The sequence below is a fragment of the Dromiciops gliroides genome, chromosome 5, assembly GCF_019393635.1.
Source record: "Dromiciops gliroides isolate mDroGli1 chromosome 5, mDroGli1.pri, whole genome shotgun sequence".
NCBI lineage: Eukaryota > Metazoa > Chordata > Mammalia > Microbiotheria > Microbiotheriidae > Dromiciops > Dromiciops gliroides.
In genome coordinates this window covers 36,557,171-36,568,936 of record NC_057865.1, presented here as the reverse complement: position 1 = coordinate 36,568,936, position 11,766 = coordinate 36,557,171, and the positions used below count along the sequence as shown (strand labels likewise).

The window sequence follows — 11,766 nt, the reverse complement described above, 5'->3', positions numbered from 1 at the left end:
CTCCATCGGCCACGGCAGTTTCGTGTGGCTACCTGTCCCTGCCTGGGCTGGATCATTGAAGTGGGACTGTGCACTCCACGTTTGGTCTGTGTGTGCTGCTAAAAGCCAAGCTTTGGATGTGCAAATAGGAAGCGAGGGTCAGACTCCAGATGAGAAGGGTTTAGAGACCTCAGAGGAGACCCAGATGAAGTGGACTCTCCCAAAGTCACACAGAGACCACATTGGAGCAGCAGAGTAGGAACTTTGAGGTCACCTGATCCAACCCTCTCGTTTTAGATGAGGACTTTAAATATGAGAAGGGCTATTGTGTGAATGTTACAGACAATTGTTTTTTTCAACAGAAGGAAAACCTTCTTAATAATTAGAAATGTCCCAAAGTAGCAGGGGATGCTTTGGGAAGTCAAGGTCCCTCACTACAATAGATCTTCAAACAGAAAGGCCACTTGTCCGAGAGATTGTAGACTAAATCCCTGCCTTCAGGTGTGGGTTGTACGCCAGAACTCCGAGTATCTGCTTTCTGAGGCTGAAATTCTATTAATGAGTCATTTATTGAAGCAATGTGTTACATAATGCAAGAGGTAGTCTCAAAAACCTAGGGATTGTTTTGTAAACTTGCGGCAGTGAGGATTGTTTTAGAAACCCTATCACTGATGCCATTTAGATGCAGGGCATATAAAATTGATAAATCAATGTGGTCTTCAGCCTGTCTATACTAACTTTATCAAGAGATGGTCATACCATGTAAGTGATGTTGACCAGCGAAATGGGAGGCCAGTTTTGCCTTTGGTGAGCCTTCATTTATCTGCAGAGCAGATTCCTTCTTCCTGTTTGTCCCCATGCCCTCAATTAGACAGGCTACTGGCAGGAGTCAGATATAACCCCTAAGGTAGTGCCCGGACAAGGGAAACCAGGGTGTGAACCTGGCTCCTAGAACTATACCGAGGGCATGGTGACTAGGGCTTTGGACTAGAGTAAGATGCTTACATGGCATTAATGTTCATTTTGTGGTTTTTCCTTCTTCATCCTCACCACCCCAACGGTAGCCTCCTAGCACAACATACCACTGGCAAGGCTACCATCCTCCCAATTTTCCTTAGCTAAGAAATCGGTAGATATAACTCTGCACTGGTAACTTAGCCTACTCCTTTCTCTTGCACTGTTCTGTGATAACTTCTGGGCACAGAGCCCTTTTCTAAATAATAAAAAAAGGAGACAGATTTGTCTGTGACACTTGGAAATTAAAAGCATGGACACATGGTTTTGTGTTTGTTAGCTGTTTCTTTAATAAAGCAGGCTAGACATTCCTCCAGCTAGGAAACTCCTACACACTCACCCCACTCAAGACCCAGCTGTAGTGGCTTCCTGCAGAATGCTTCTCTGGCCCTGGTGTTTCATACAAGATGAGACCCAGCCACTCAACACTGGGAGGTCCAGGTCTGCGCTGAGTCTGACATTCATTCATTCACACTGAAATACTAGTCAATACACATGAATTCCTATGAGAGTATAGCTGCTGTCGGACTATATTGGGAGGAGCTCATCTTTGGACGAAGAATCCAGTACATCTGAAAGTGGCAAATTCTTCCTTGGCATCATAGGACCAAGTCAAAACAATGACTCTGGCTTCTCTCTCCAGTCTGTAGCTCTTAGACTGACTTACTGTAGGGAGGTGAGTTTGCACTAAATTTCCAGTCTGGTCATGTGATACAGAATATATTTGAGATGCATGAAGACATAATAAAAAAAATAATAAAAAGTTGACTAACAGGATTGACTTAAATCTTACTGATACAAAATGTGCTTTAAACTTTAAAAATCAGGACATGGTAGGTAGCATTAAACCAAAAACGTTTCACTGACTTCTACACAGTTACTGATACAGAACCACCCCTCCCCCCCAAAACCCCCAAACCAAACCAATAATAACAACCTAAAAAAAAACAAACAAAAAACTCCCAAACCTAAAACCCAACAAAAAAACCTTCATATTTTCAGGATTTTTTTAAAAAAAAGAATGTTTGATCAAACATAAGTATCTGATAAGATAACGAAGAAGACTGAATCTTCTTTCATGGCACAGAGACTAATTAAGATGAGAACAGTGTTGAAATAGAAAGGAAAGGGGTAAGAAAAGCAAATCACTCCCTAAAAGGGGAAGTGACATGAACTGAAAAGAGCCCTTCTAACCGGTGGGTATCTGGGATGGCATTGCTCAGGCCTTGCTAGCCCAGAATATCTTCTTCCTTAGAAGCAAGACAGAGAATACTTTGGGCTACAGAATAAACAGTTCTGTTAGCTGGAAGGGTTAATTAAGGCTTTAAGGGTCCAAAGAAATGGATAGTTTTCATCTGGCATATGGACACAAACAAAAAATACCCCACCACCCCAAAATCCTGGACATGAACAGGAACCTGCCCCATAGTAGCCAGGTTAAACCCTGGAGTAATTTCCAGCCACAATTCAAGACCAAACAGCCTGCTGCTGACCTGCACCAATGTGGCCCACCTCAACGTCATGCAGCCGAGTCGCTTCTGCTTAGGAGAGACACAGAATTCTCTGCCAGCCTAACGCCAAGCAGTTTTTCATTTGACTGTGCCAATTTAAGCAACTTCACGCATGGGTATTAATTACTTCTACAGCTCACAAGGCACAAGCAATCTCAGGACACAGTGTCTTGAATGGATGAGATGGGAATACCTTTGTAACCAGGCACCACTACCTGGTCCCTGGTACCCCAGGGTCCAGCCTGGACAATCCAATGCCACCTAACTTGGGACCGACAAGGTGAATGGCTCCCAGGGCTAAGACACTTTCAAAGCCATCAACAGCATCAGTGTGCAACCAGAGGGAGACAGATGCTCTAAGGTGACAGTGCTATGAGACAGGTGTCAGGCAAACACTGAAGAGGTTTTTAAAGGCAGCAGTTTGGCAAAACCCTATCTGCGTATCACCCTTGCAGGGGTGCTGAGAGAATCATTTATAATTAAGAGGTGATAACCACCACACTTAATCAACACATCTGCCAAGTGACACTGGAGTTCAGAACAATGCTGTTATCTCAGCAAAAAGAGAACTCTTAAAGCCTTATGCACTAAATATCATAGATGATTTTTCCTACTAGAGGTTAAAAACAAATGGTGGAACCAATGAGATCTTCTCCATTGTGGTCTGACTTCATTGAGTTGCCATTATCTCCTTCCCTATCAAGGAAGACATTATTTATTGTCCACTTTATCTCCAAGGTAAGTAGTAACGGGCTATAAAGTGCTTCTATCAATGCGTGTGTACCTCAGTTCCTCCTCCTATCTTCATGAGCCCATTAACCCAACAGATGAATATTGCTTCTTTAAACCCTTCTCAAGCCCACTCCCACCTGGTGGTGCTCAAAGTATTTGTAGACCATTGGCTTAGTGGGCCAATCCCCTGACAAGTGCTACCCTTGGATGTGGGTCTAGTTTGATCCATACCAGAGTCAGGGTAGCCATTTATAAAAGGAAACTAGATAAGGCAAATAAGAGACATTTTTTCTTTTTCAGATCTTCTTCCCTTTCAAGAGTTAGAGTGCTAGTATGGAACTCCATTTCCTAATATCACCTATTTTCCAAGCTATGGTAATTGATAAGTGGACAGTCTCAGATCTTATGTCCAAGGCTTTAATGAAAAGAAAGAATACTTAATCTTTGATTGCTCAGAAATCAGTATGTCTAAGATTTAGCTACCAAAAGAGCAAATCAGCACAACTCAGAAGGACAGATGCCCAGCAAGGAGCTGAGGACCGTGGTCTAATTATGTGGAATGTACATCAGGAATCCCTGCCCTGCCCTGCTCTGCAGCAGCCCTGTCCCCTACCCCGTGCCTCTCGCCTTGCTCCTTTGGGGCAGATGTGGTCACGGGGGATGGGGGCAGAGTGACAGAGGAAAGGTGGGAAGGAGTCAGATTTTGGATGGTATGTTGGCCTAGTTCTTCTCTTCACCCTCTTTTCTATGACAAGGCATGAAGACTAATGAAATCAGAAAAGCACAGTTTTAAGCTTGTGTTTTGTGCTTCTCTATTGTTTCAAAAGAGGTTTGCTTTCCGTAATTCATGAAGCATCACAGCAAACATATAACCTTCAACTTAGGGAACAGGAGTTTTCTTGTAATTTTTGAAACAGCTTCAAATGACCCTACATTTTGTGATATAATTTCAAGGTAAAATAGTTGCTATCAAACCTGGGGAACAGGGAATGATAATGGCCAAAGGGGTCTTGCACTGATTAGCCCGGTGGCCTGGAAATGTCTTTTCCAAACCAACTAAGAAATCTGGCTCCGTAACACACCAAAACAGGATTTTGATAATTTAGTTCTAAACCTAGTAACCACAAGCACTTTTCTATTAAGTCTAAAGACAGACTTAGCCTAAACTAGTTCTTGTTCTTCCTATTAAAGCCACTCTTTGTCCTACTCATTTTATTTTGATCACTGAGGGGAGCCTCTAAGAAAGAAGTACTCTAACTTCACTGGGCCACAGATTTCGGGAGAGGAGGCTTCCTTGATGCCCCTCGACCTTCCCATGTCAGGATGATCACTTTGGGGGAGGGCGTGAATGCTCTTCTTCCTTCCAGATAGAATGTAAAGATCATCTGTTCCCTTCTTAATCTGGCAGGGTGAGTGAGGCACCGGGAAGTGACTTTAACTGTAGTCTTATCTTTTGCTTAGGGGACACGATGCTGGCCTGGCTCAGCAATAACCTGGAGCAGGTGCTGGGCCTGATTCCAGTGGGAAAGGGCTAAGACAAGCCTGTCTAGAGACTGGGGGACATAATCAGGCCTGTCTATCTTCAGGCCACTTTCACTTAATTTTTATTCTCTTGGTGGTGTTCCAATGTGTCGTTATCACCAAATTTATGTTCTGAATGATTACTTAGGCTTTAGAGACTGTCGATGTTAAATCATCTCCGTGAAACTTCTGCCCCCTGGAATCCCAAGGATGAAAACGCCAAGTTGCAGCATCTTGGGTTGTTATGAGAGGCTCCAGATGGCACAAACTTAGATGTCTAGAGGGCTCACGATGGTAAAATCAGAATCCTTGCTGTTGTTGCTGCTGTCGTCGTCATCCGGGCTGGAGCTCAGGTTACTGGAGGACATTGAAGTTGTGCCCATCAGGGGATCAGAGAACACCAGGGACGACCGAGAAAGCGCCTCAGTCTTCCCTGATGTGCCCTTGTGTGCTTGTAGAGACTGAGACCGACCAGAAGCTCGGCTCCCACTGCCTTCCTCCTCGTCTTTGGAAACCAGGATATAATCATCTGAACTCTTGCTTTCAGAACTCCCAGGCAAACTGGCAGAGGAGGCCTGTGAAACCAAACCACAAGGATCAGAGTTACACGACCGAAGACACGGAATGAGAACATCACTGGTGTCATTTTGACTCCAGGCTCCCTGAAGGCCCCACTCTGTAAGGTTCCCCTTTCTCTGTGCATGCGACCCTCCCGACTCACAGAGGTTCAGAACTCCCAGTAAGAGATGGGCTTGTGACACGGTCCTCTTACCTGAACCCTAAGGACAAGGTTTGAGGAGGTGCTGTCCTAACGTGACACACACGTTTGTGCGTGTATGTGTGCGTATCCGTCTGTCTACACACGTGCATGAGTACGTCGGTGCGTACCCATCTCTCCTAGAGTTTAGCAGGTCACGGGATATAGCGTCACCATGACCTCTCCACCTCCTACTTCATAAAACCCCAAGTTGGAAGGGACCTTCTAGGCCACTTAGTCTGACCGCTTTTTCAGACGGATGAAGGCTCTGAGGCCCCCGGAGGTGAGGAGACTCCCCATGGCCACCCTGGTCCATGACTCTAAGCTCACATTTGTTTCAGTGCTCCTCACTGTCCTTTCCCACTGTGGATGTAAGGACTGCACTTCAGTGATTCCTTAGGCACATGTCTCAAAAGGACAAGCCATATCGATGAGTGACAACAAGAACCCGGCTCATATCCTTGTAACTCCACCCAGGGGCTTGACTGCTCCTGATGCCTTACTTCTACAGGCAGACCATCAGCGTCCTACACCAGGGATGCCTTGGAGCAAGTGCCACCCATGACACTACCTCACAGAACGTGGCCATTTTACCAATGATGCAAAGGATAACAGAGAACTGACCCAGGTTTTACTGAGAGTTAATGTAACATCATGGTTTTACTGAGGAGACTTTTAACTCTTAACTTCTGAATTCGCCGCCTGCCCCTTCAACAGCAGCACCCTTGCCCTTCTTACCCTTAGTCAAGCAATTTTCTTTTTTAGTCTTAACAAAGACTGTGGCTCCCTCATACCCATCAGATTGGCAAAGAATATAAAAAAGGAAGAAAGAAAAATTCTGGAGGGGCTGCGGGGAGGTAGTGTTGGTAGAGCTGTGTGTGAGTTCAGCAGTTCTGGAAAGCAGTTTGCAACTGTGCCCAAAAGGCTATTAAATCCTGCCTACCTTTGACCCAGTGGTACTGCTACAAGGTCTATGGCCCCAAAGAGATCGAAGAAAGAGAAAAAGGAATCATGTGGGCAAAGATATCTCAAACAGCTCTTTTTATGTTGGCAAAGAACTGGAAACTGAAAGGATGCCCATCATTGGGGGAACGGCTGCACAGGTTGTGATGTATGATTGCGATGGAATCTAGGGTGCTGTACGAAATGCTGAAAGAGGACGGTTTCTGAGAAGCCTGGGAGGGCTTGTGTGACCTGATGCAGAGGGAAGTGAGGAGAGCAAGGAGAACAGTTTATGAAAGAGATAGGTAAAGATAACCAGCGATGAAAGACCAGTGACCCTCATCAGCCACAACGCCAAAGGACGCACAGTGTAACATGCTGCCCAACTCTGGAAAGAGGAGGAGCGGATGCAAGTGCACCAAGAAGTGTGTTCTCTCTTTTTGGATGGGGCTAATGAGGGAATAGGTTTGGCATGACTAGTCTTCTTTGTAATGGTTTGGGGGAGGGGAAAGGGAAAAGGACAGCATTCAGACCTACAAATACCAAAACAAACACACAATTAAAAACAGGGACTCAGCATACTCTCTCTTTTTTTTTTTTGGGGGGGGGTGAGGCAATTAAAAATTTTTTTTACTTTATTATTATTTTTTTTTTTTGGTGAGGCAATTGGAGTTAAGTGACTTGCCCAGGGTCACACAGCTAGTAAGTGTCAAGTGTCTGAGGTCGGATTTGAACTCAGGTCCTCCTGAATCCAGGGCTGGTGCTCTATCCACTGCACCACCTAGCTGCCCCTCAGCATACTCTTAATGCAGGTGAATAAGACCATGCAGCACTGTGAATCAATGTCCCAGGTGATTTTTTGTTTTGTTTTTGCAGGGCAATGAGGGTTAAGTGACTTGCCCAGGGTCACACAGATAGTAAGTGTCAAGTGTCTGAGGCTGAATTTGAACTCAGGTCCTCCTGAATCCAGGGCCAGTGCTCTATCCACTGCACCATCTGGCTGCCCCATCCTAGGTGACTTTTAAAACTCTCAGAAAATGTTATCAGGATGAGCTAAGCAGCTGTGGCTCCTTGTTGCTTTACTCTTTTCTACTGCCTAGGAAATCAAAGAACAGTAAAAAAAAGTCCTGTCCCATTGGCTTGTACCAGTGGTTTTAGGTCTGTTTCTTTCTTTCCTTCTTTCTTTTTTTTTTTTTGCGCAGGGAAATGAGGGTTAAGTGACTTGCCCAGGGTCACACAGCTAGTAAGTGTCAAGTGTCTGATGCCAGATTTGAACTCAGGTCCTCCTGAATCCAGGGCCGGTGCTTTATTCACTGTGCCACCTAGCTGCCCTGGTCAATTTCTTTCTTTACCGTGACTGTCAAAATTATCTGCTTTGGCCTTTGAGACTCTAGAGTTTATGGGTCAGTGTCAACAACAACAACAACATTAGATAGCAATGATATGGTGCTTCTAAGGTTTGCAAAGTATGCTACATATACTATCCCCTTTGATTCCCACAATAACTCTAAGAAGTAGGTACACTTACCATCCCTATTTTATAGATGAGGACATTGAGGCCGATGAAAATTAAATGACTTCTCAGGGTCACAGAACTAGTATCTGAGGCAGGATTTGAACTCAGGTCTTCCTGACATCAAATCCAGAACTCTATCCATTATTCCATGCTAACTTTTTTTTTTTTTTGTGGGGGGGAGGTTAGGCAATTGGGGTTAAGTGACTTGTCCAGGGTCACACAGCTAGTATGTGTCAAGTGTCCGATGCTGGATTTGAACACAGGTCCTCCTGAATCCAGGGCTGGTGCTCTATCTACTGCATCACCTAGCTGCCCCTATGCTAACTCTTTTTCAAGGCAAAGGTTCCCTGAACAGAGTGAACAGCAAAAGGAAAGTATTTAATGTATTCTCTGTTATTTCAACAGACTCAGGTTGTATGAGCCATTCCAGATTATGTGTCTCTTTGGACTATCTGAAAGGGTGGATTATCACCAGTTTCAGGACCTAAATAGATTTCTATTGCCTGACTTTGACTATTTCAGTGTCCCAGAAATAACACTGAAGGGAACTGTGCTTTTCTATCTGTTGCTCCAACTGAATAATTTAAAAATTATAAAACTGTACCTAGATATATATCTACACAGACACAGACACAGACACAGACAGACACACACTTGATAGTAGGTGGCTTTTCAGAATGAGGTTTTTTTCTCAGATGACAATCAGCTACTGGTAGATGGTGGTTGCTTATTCAAGTGCTGAGCAAACAAGACTCAATCATCTCCTTTTAGCATCTGGATGATAGTATTAGCAGCACCTTTATGGATCCAGTTTCCAAGTCAGTTAATTAGCATCTACTTGCAAAAGATCAGCCCCATGGCAATTATGCTTACAAAGGGTTAACCCCAGGACTAAATGCCACTTATTACTTGTGTGGCTCATTTAACCTGAGGCTGAGTTTCTTTACCTGTAAAAGGAGGGTCTGGATTAGCCAGGCTTAGTGTCCCTTTCATCTTCCAATCTAGAATTCTATGAAGGGGCAGATTTTACCCAAAGTCAGGCAGCTGAACCTGACTCCATGCAGATCTCCTAACCCTGTTTATCCTTATTATGAATTACAGAAATTCAATAGATGTTGATTGATTAGGTTATCATTATAACTGGACTTGGTGGAATAACTGACCAGCATCGGAAACTTCAAAAATCACATCAATTTAAATACACTTTAGCAGGTGTTTCCTGAGAGGGACTGGATTGTAGTGGCAAGAAAACGGGACGTGGGGCATGGGGTCAGGGGCTGAATCTAAACTCTGCTACTGGCTACTCGTGTCCTGGGGTAGATAACCTCCCTGGACCTCAGTTTCATCACCTGTAAAATGGGCACAAAGTACTTCTCTCAAGAGTCAGTATGGTAGAGCCGATAAAAGATAGGCCTTGGAGATAGGAACCTGGGTTCGAGTCCCGCCTCAGACACTTACTAGCCATGTGACTGTGGGCAAATCCCTGAATCCCTCGGTCCCCAGGGCAACCAAAGATTAGAAGCTACAGATGAGCTGCTGAGCTGCAATGGAGACAATGAAATCACACATTTGAACCCAAACCCCCCAGGAACCTCCCCCAAACCTCCTTGTTCTGGGGTTCAGATAAGATCATATGTAAACCTTAAAGGGAGATCAGCACGCCAGCTGTTATTATTATGTCACCACCACCATCATCATCTTGAATTTAGAATGCCAGAAACTCACAGTCTTTAAGAAGACCTTTATGGGCATTTATGAAGCTACAGAATGAGAACCACCCGCAGTCATTAACATTTTCAACATTAACAGAACTAGGAACATTCTTAATAACTAAATAACACTCCAGAAGGGCTACCAGATAGAAAGCTGTCCTTTTATGCCTGTGTTATTCCACAAGAGAGAAAAAATAATGGAGAGAGATTTTGCTGGAAAACCATCTAACAAAGCTATTGACAGGGAAGCTCTAATTTAATTAGTGCTTAAACTTCTTAGAGACCTCATCTGTAATTATTTTTTCAAAAGGAACTGACCTACATATGTCACTTCACTAAAACTAGAAACCACAATAATGTTTCTGTATTGGAAAAAAAAAAGATTGGATATTTCAAAGGGAAGGAGATAAGAGCGCGTTTTCCTTTGGTACAGGTAACTAACTCCTAGGCATGGAAGCTCCCGCTACCAATGCAGATGGCATAGTTCACCCGTGGGTGGGATGCTTTGCCCTCAGTCATACACAGCCAAGAAGGGTTAAGGCCGGAACTTGAACTCAGTCCTTCCTGGCTTTCAGGCTGGTTGTCTGTCCAATGAGCCACAACAACTCTCATTAAAGGGACACATAGAAGGCCTGTGAAACATGGCTTTTGAAACTGACTCCTGGAAGTGGAAGTGTCTGGTGACGTTCCTTTGGGCCTTAGTTCGTCATCTGTAAAACAAGGGAGTCGGACTAGGCAGTCTCTCAGGGCCCATCCAGCTTTAATCTATGCTCTTTCAGATATAAAAGATCTGCTGGGAGAGGCGCCTGACTGAGGCATCGCTCTTTCGTTTTAAACTCAAAGAAACTGACATCCATCAACACAGGCTGACTCTCCACGAGCCACCAAAAATGGATCCCCAACTTCCCAGAAGACTCGGCTCCAGCACTACCTCTTGTGGTGGCTTTTCCCATCCCTGTGGGGCTGCAAGGACCCTTCGCTCTAAGACCTCCTTCCATCCCCCCCTTATGTGTCTCATCTATTCCTTTTCATGCCTGCACTGCCCCCGCCTCCAGGCTGTGAACTCCGGGAGCCTGGGGCTGTTCTGGCTGCTTCTCTATACCTGCTGTGCTAAGCCCAGCGCCTGGTGCATAGGAAACCCACCCTCGTTTTACCTCTGACTGACTGCAGGACAAGCAGCTGTCTCGTGGAGGGGCTGCTTGGAGGGTTGGTGGGAAGTGGTCTCTCAACCTGAGGAGATCCATATTGGCGGCCGGCCAAATTCCTTCACTTCTGATTGAAAGAAAGCTAGAGTCATCCTCATTTTATAGGAAACTGAGGCAGAGTTCTGCTCAGAATATCCGTGTTTGGTTAGGACTCTGAAGTCCTTTTAAACGGTGAGAAATAGGGGATTCCATGACCACCGACCTCGAAAAGCCAACCAGCCAAGGTGCTTGTCTCCGGACAGTACCAGACCTGAACCATTCAAAACCTGCGAAGGTGCCCAGTGTCAAAAGCCAACACCCATTCCTCTTTATATTAGTTCAGTCAGTATTGATTAAGTGCAGGTGGTGTGCCGAGTGCTCTTCTGTACCTGGTATCAATACTGTAATATACGATGTACCTTACGGAGGCAGCCAGATGGTGCAGTGGTTCAAATCTGAACTCAGACCCTGGCCAAGTCCCTTCACCTGTCTGCCTCAGTTTCCTCATCTGTAAAACAGAGATGATGATAGCACCGACCTTGCAGGTCTGTTGTGAGGATCAAATGGATGGATCTTTGTAAAGAGCTTCGCAAACCTTTAGGTGCTCTGTAAATGCTGGCTATTATTCATCCATTCATTTATTGTTATCGTTATCATAAAACAATGAGTGATGCCTACAGAACGAGAGGACATGTTCTGAGCTTGTCCCCCAATGAATATTCCTAAAGAACCTGAAGTAGTATTCACTCACCATTTCTCATGCTACCAAAGAGGAAGACAGTGCAGCCAGAGTCTTGTCCTGGGCCCAGGAGGTGCCCCAGGGAGGGCATGGGGCACTGCTACTGCCTGGAGATGCCCAGTAACCTTTTACCACAAACCTGCTCTGCAGGAAGGTCAG

The 11,766-nt window shown here is 44.9% G+C and overlaps 1 protein-coding gene across 16 annotated transcripts in view; it reads right to left on the bottom strand.

The window, feature by feature from the left end:
- Positions 1-1,258: 1,258 nt before the first annotated feature.
- TBC1D5 (TBC1 domain family member 5) overlaps positions 1,259-11,766 on the bottom strand; it is a 611,040-nt gene continuing 600,532 nt past the window's right edge. For all 16 annotated transcript variants that reach the window (XM_043966947.1, XM_043966952.1, XM_043966957.1 and 13 more), the window contains one exon: positions 1,259-5,332. In XM_043966947.1, the coding sequence (XP_043822882.1) occupies positions 5,027-5,332 (306 nt within the window). In that variant the 3' untranslated portion in view covers positions 1,259-5,026. The remainder of the gene's footprint in view (positions 5,333-11,766) is intronic.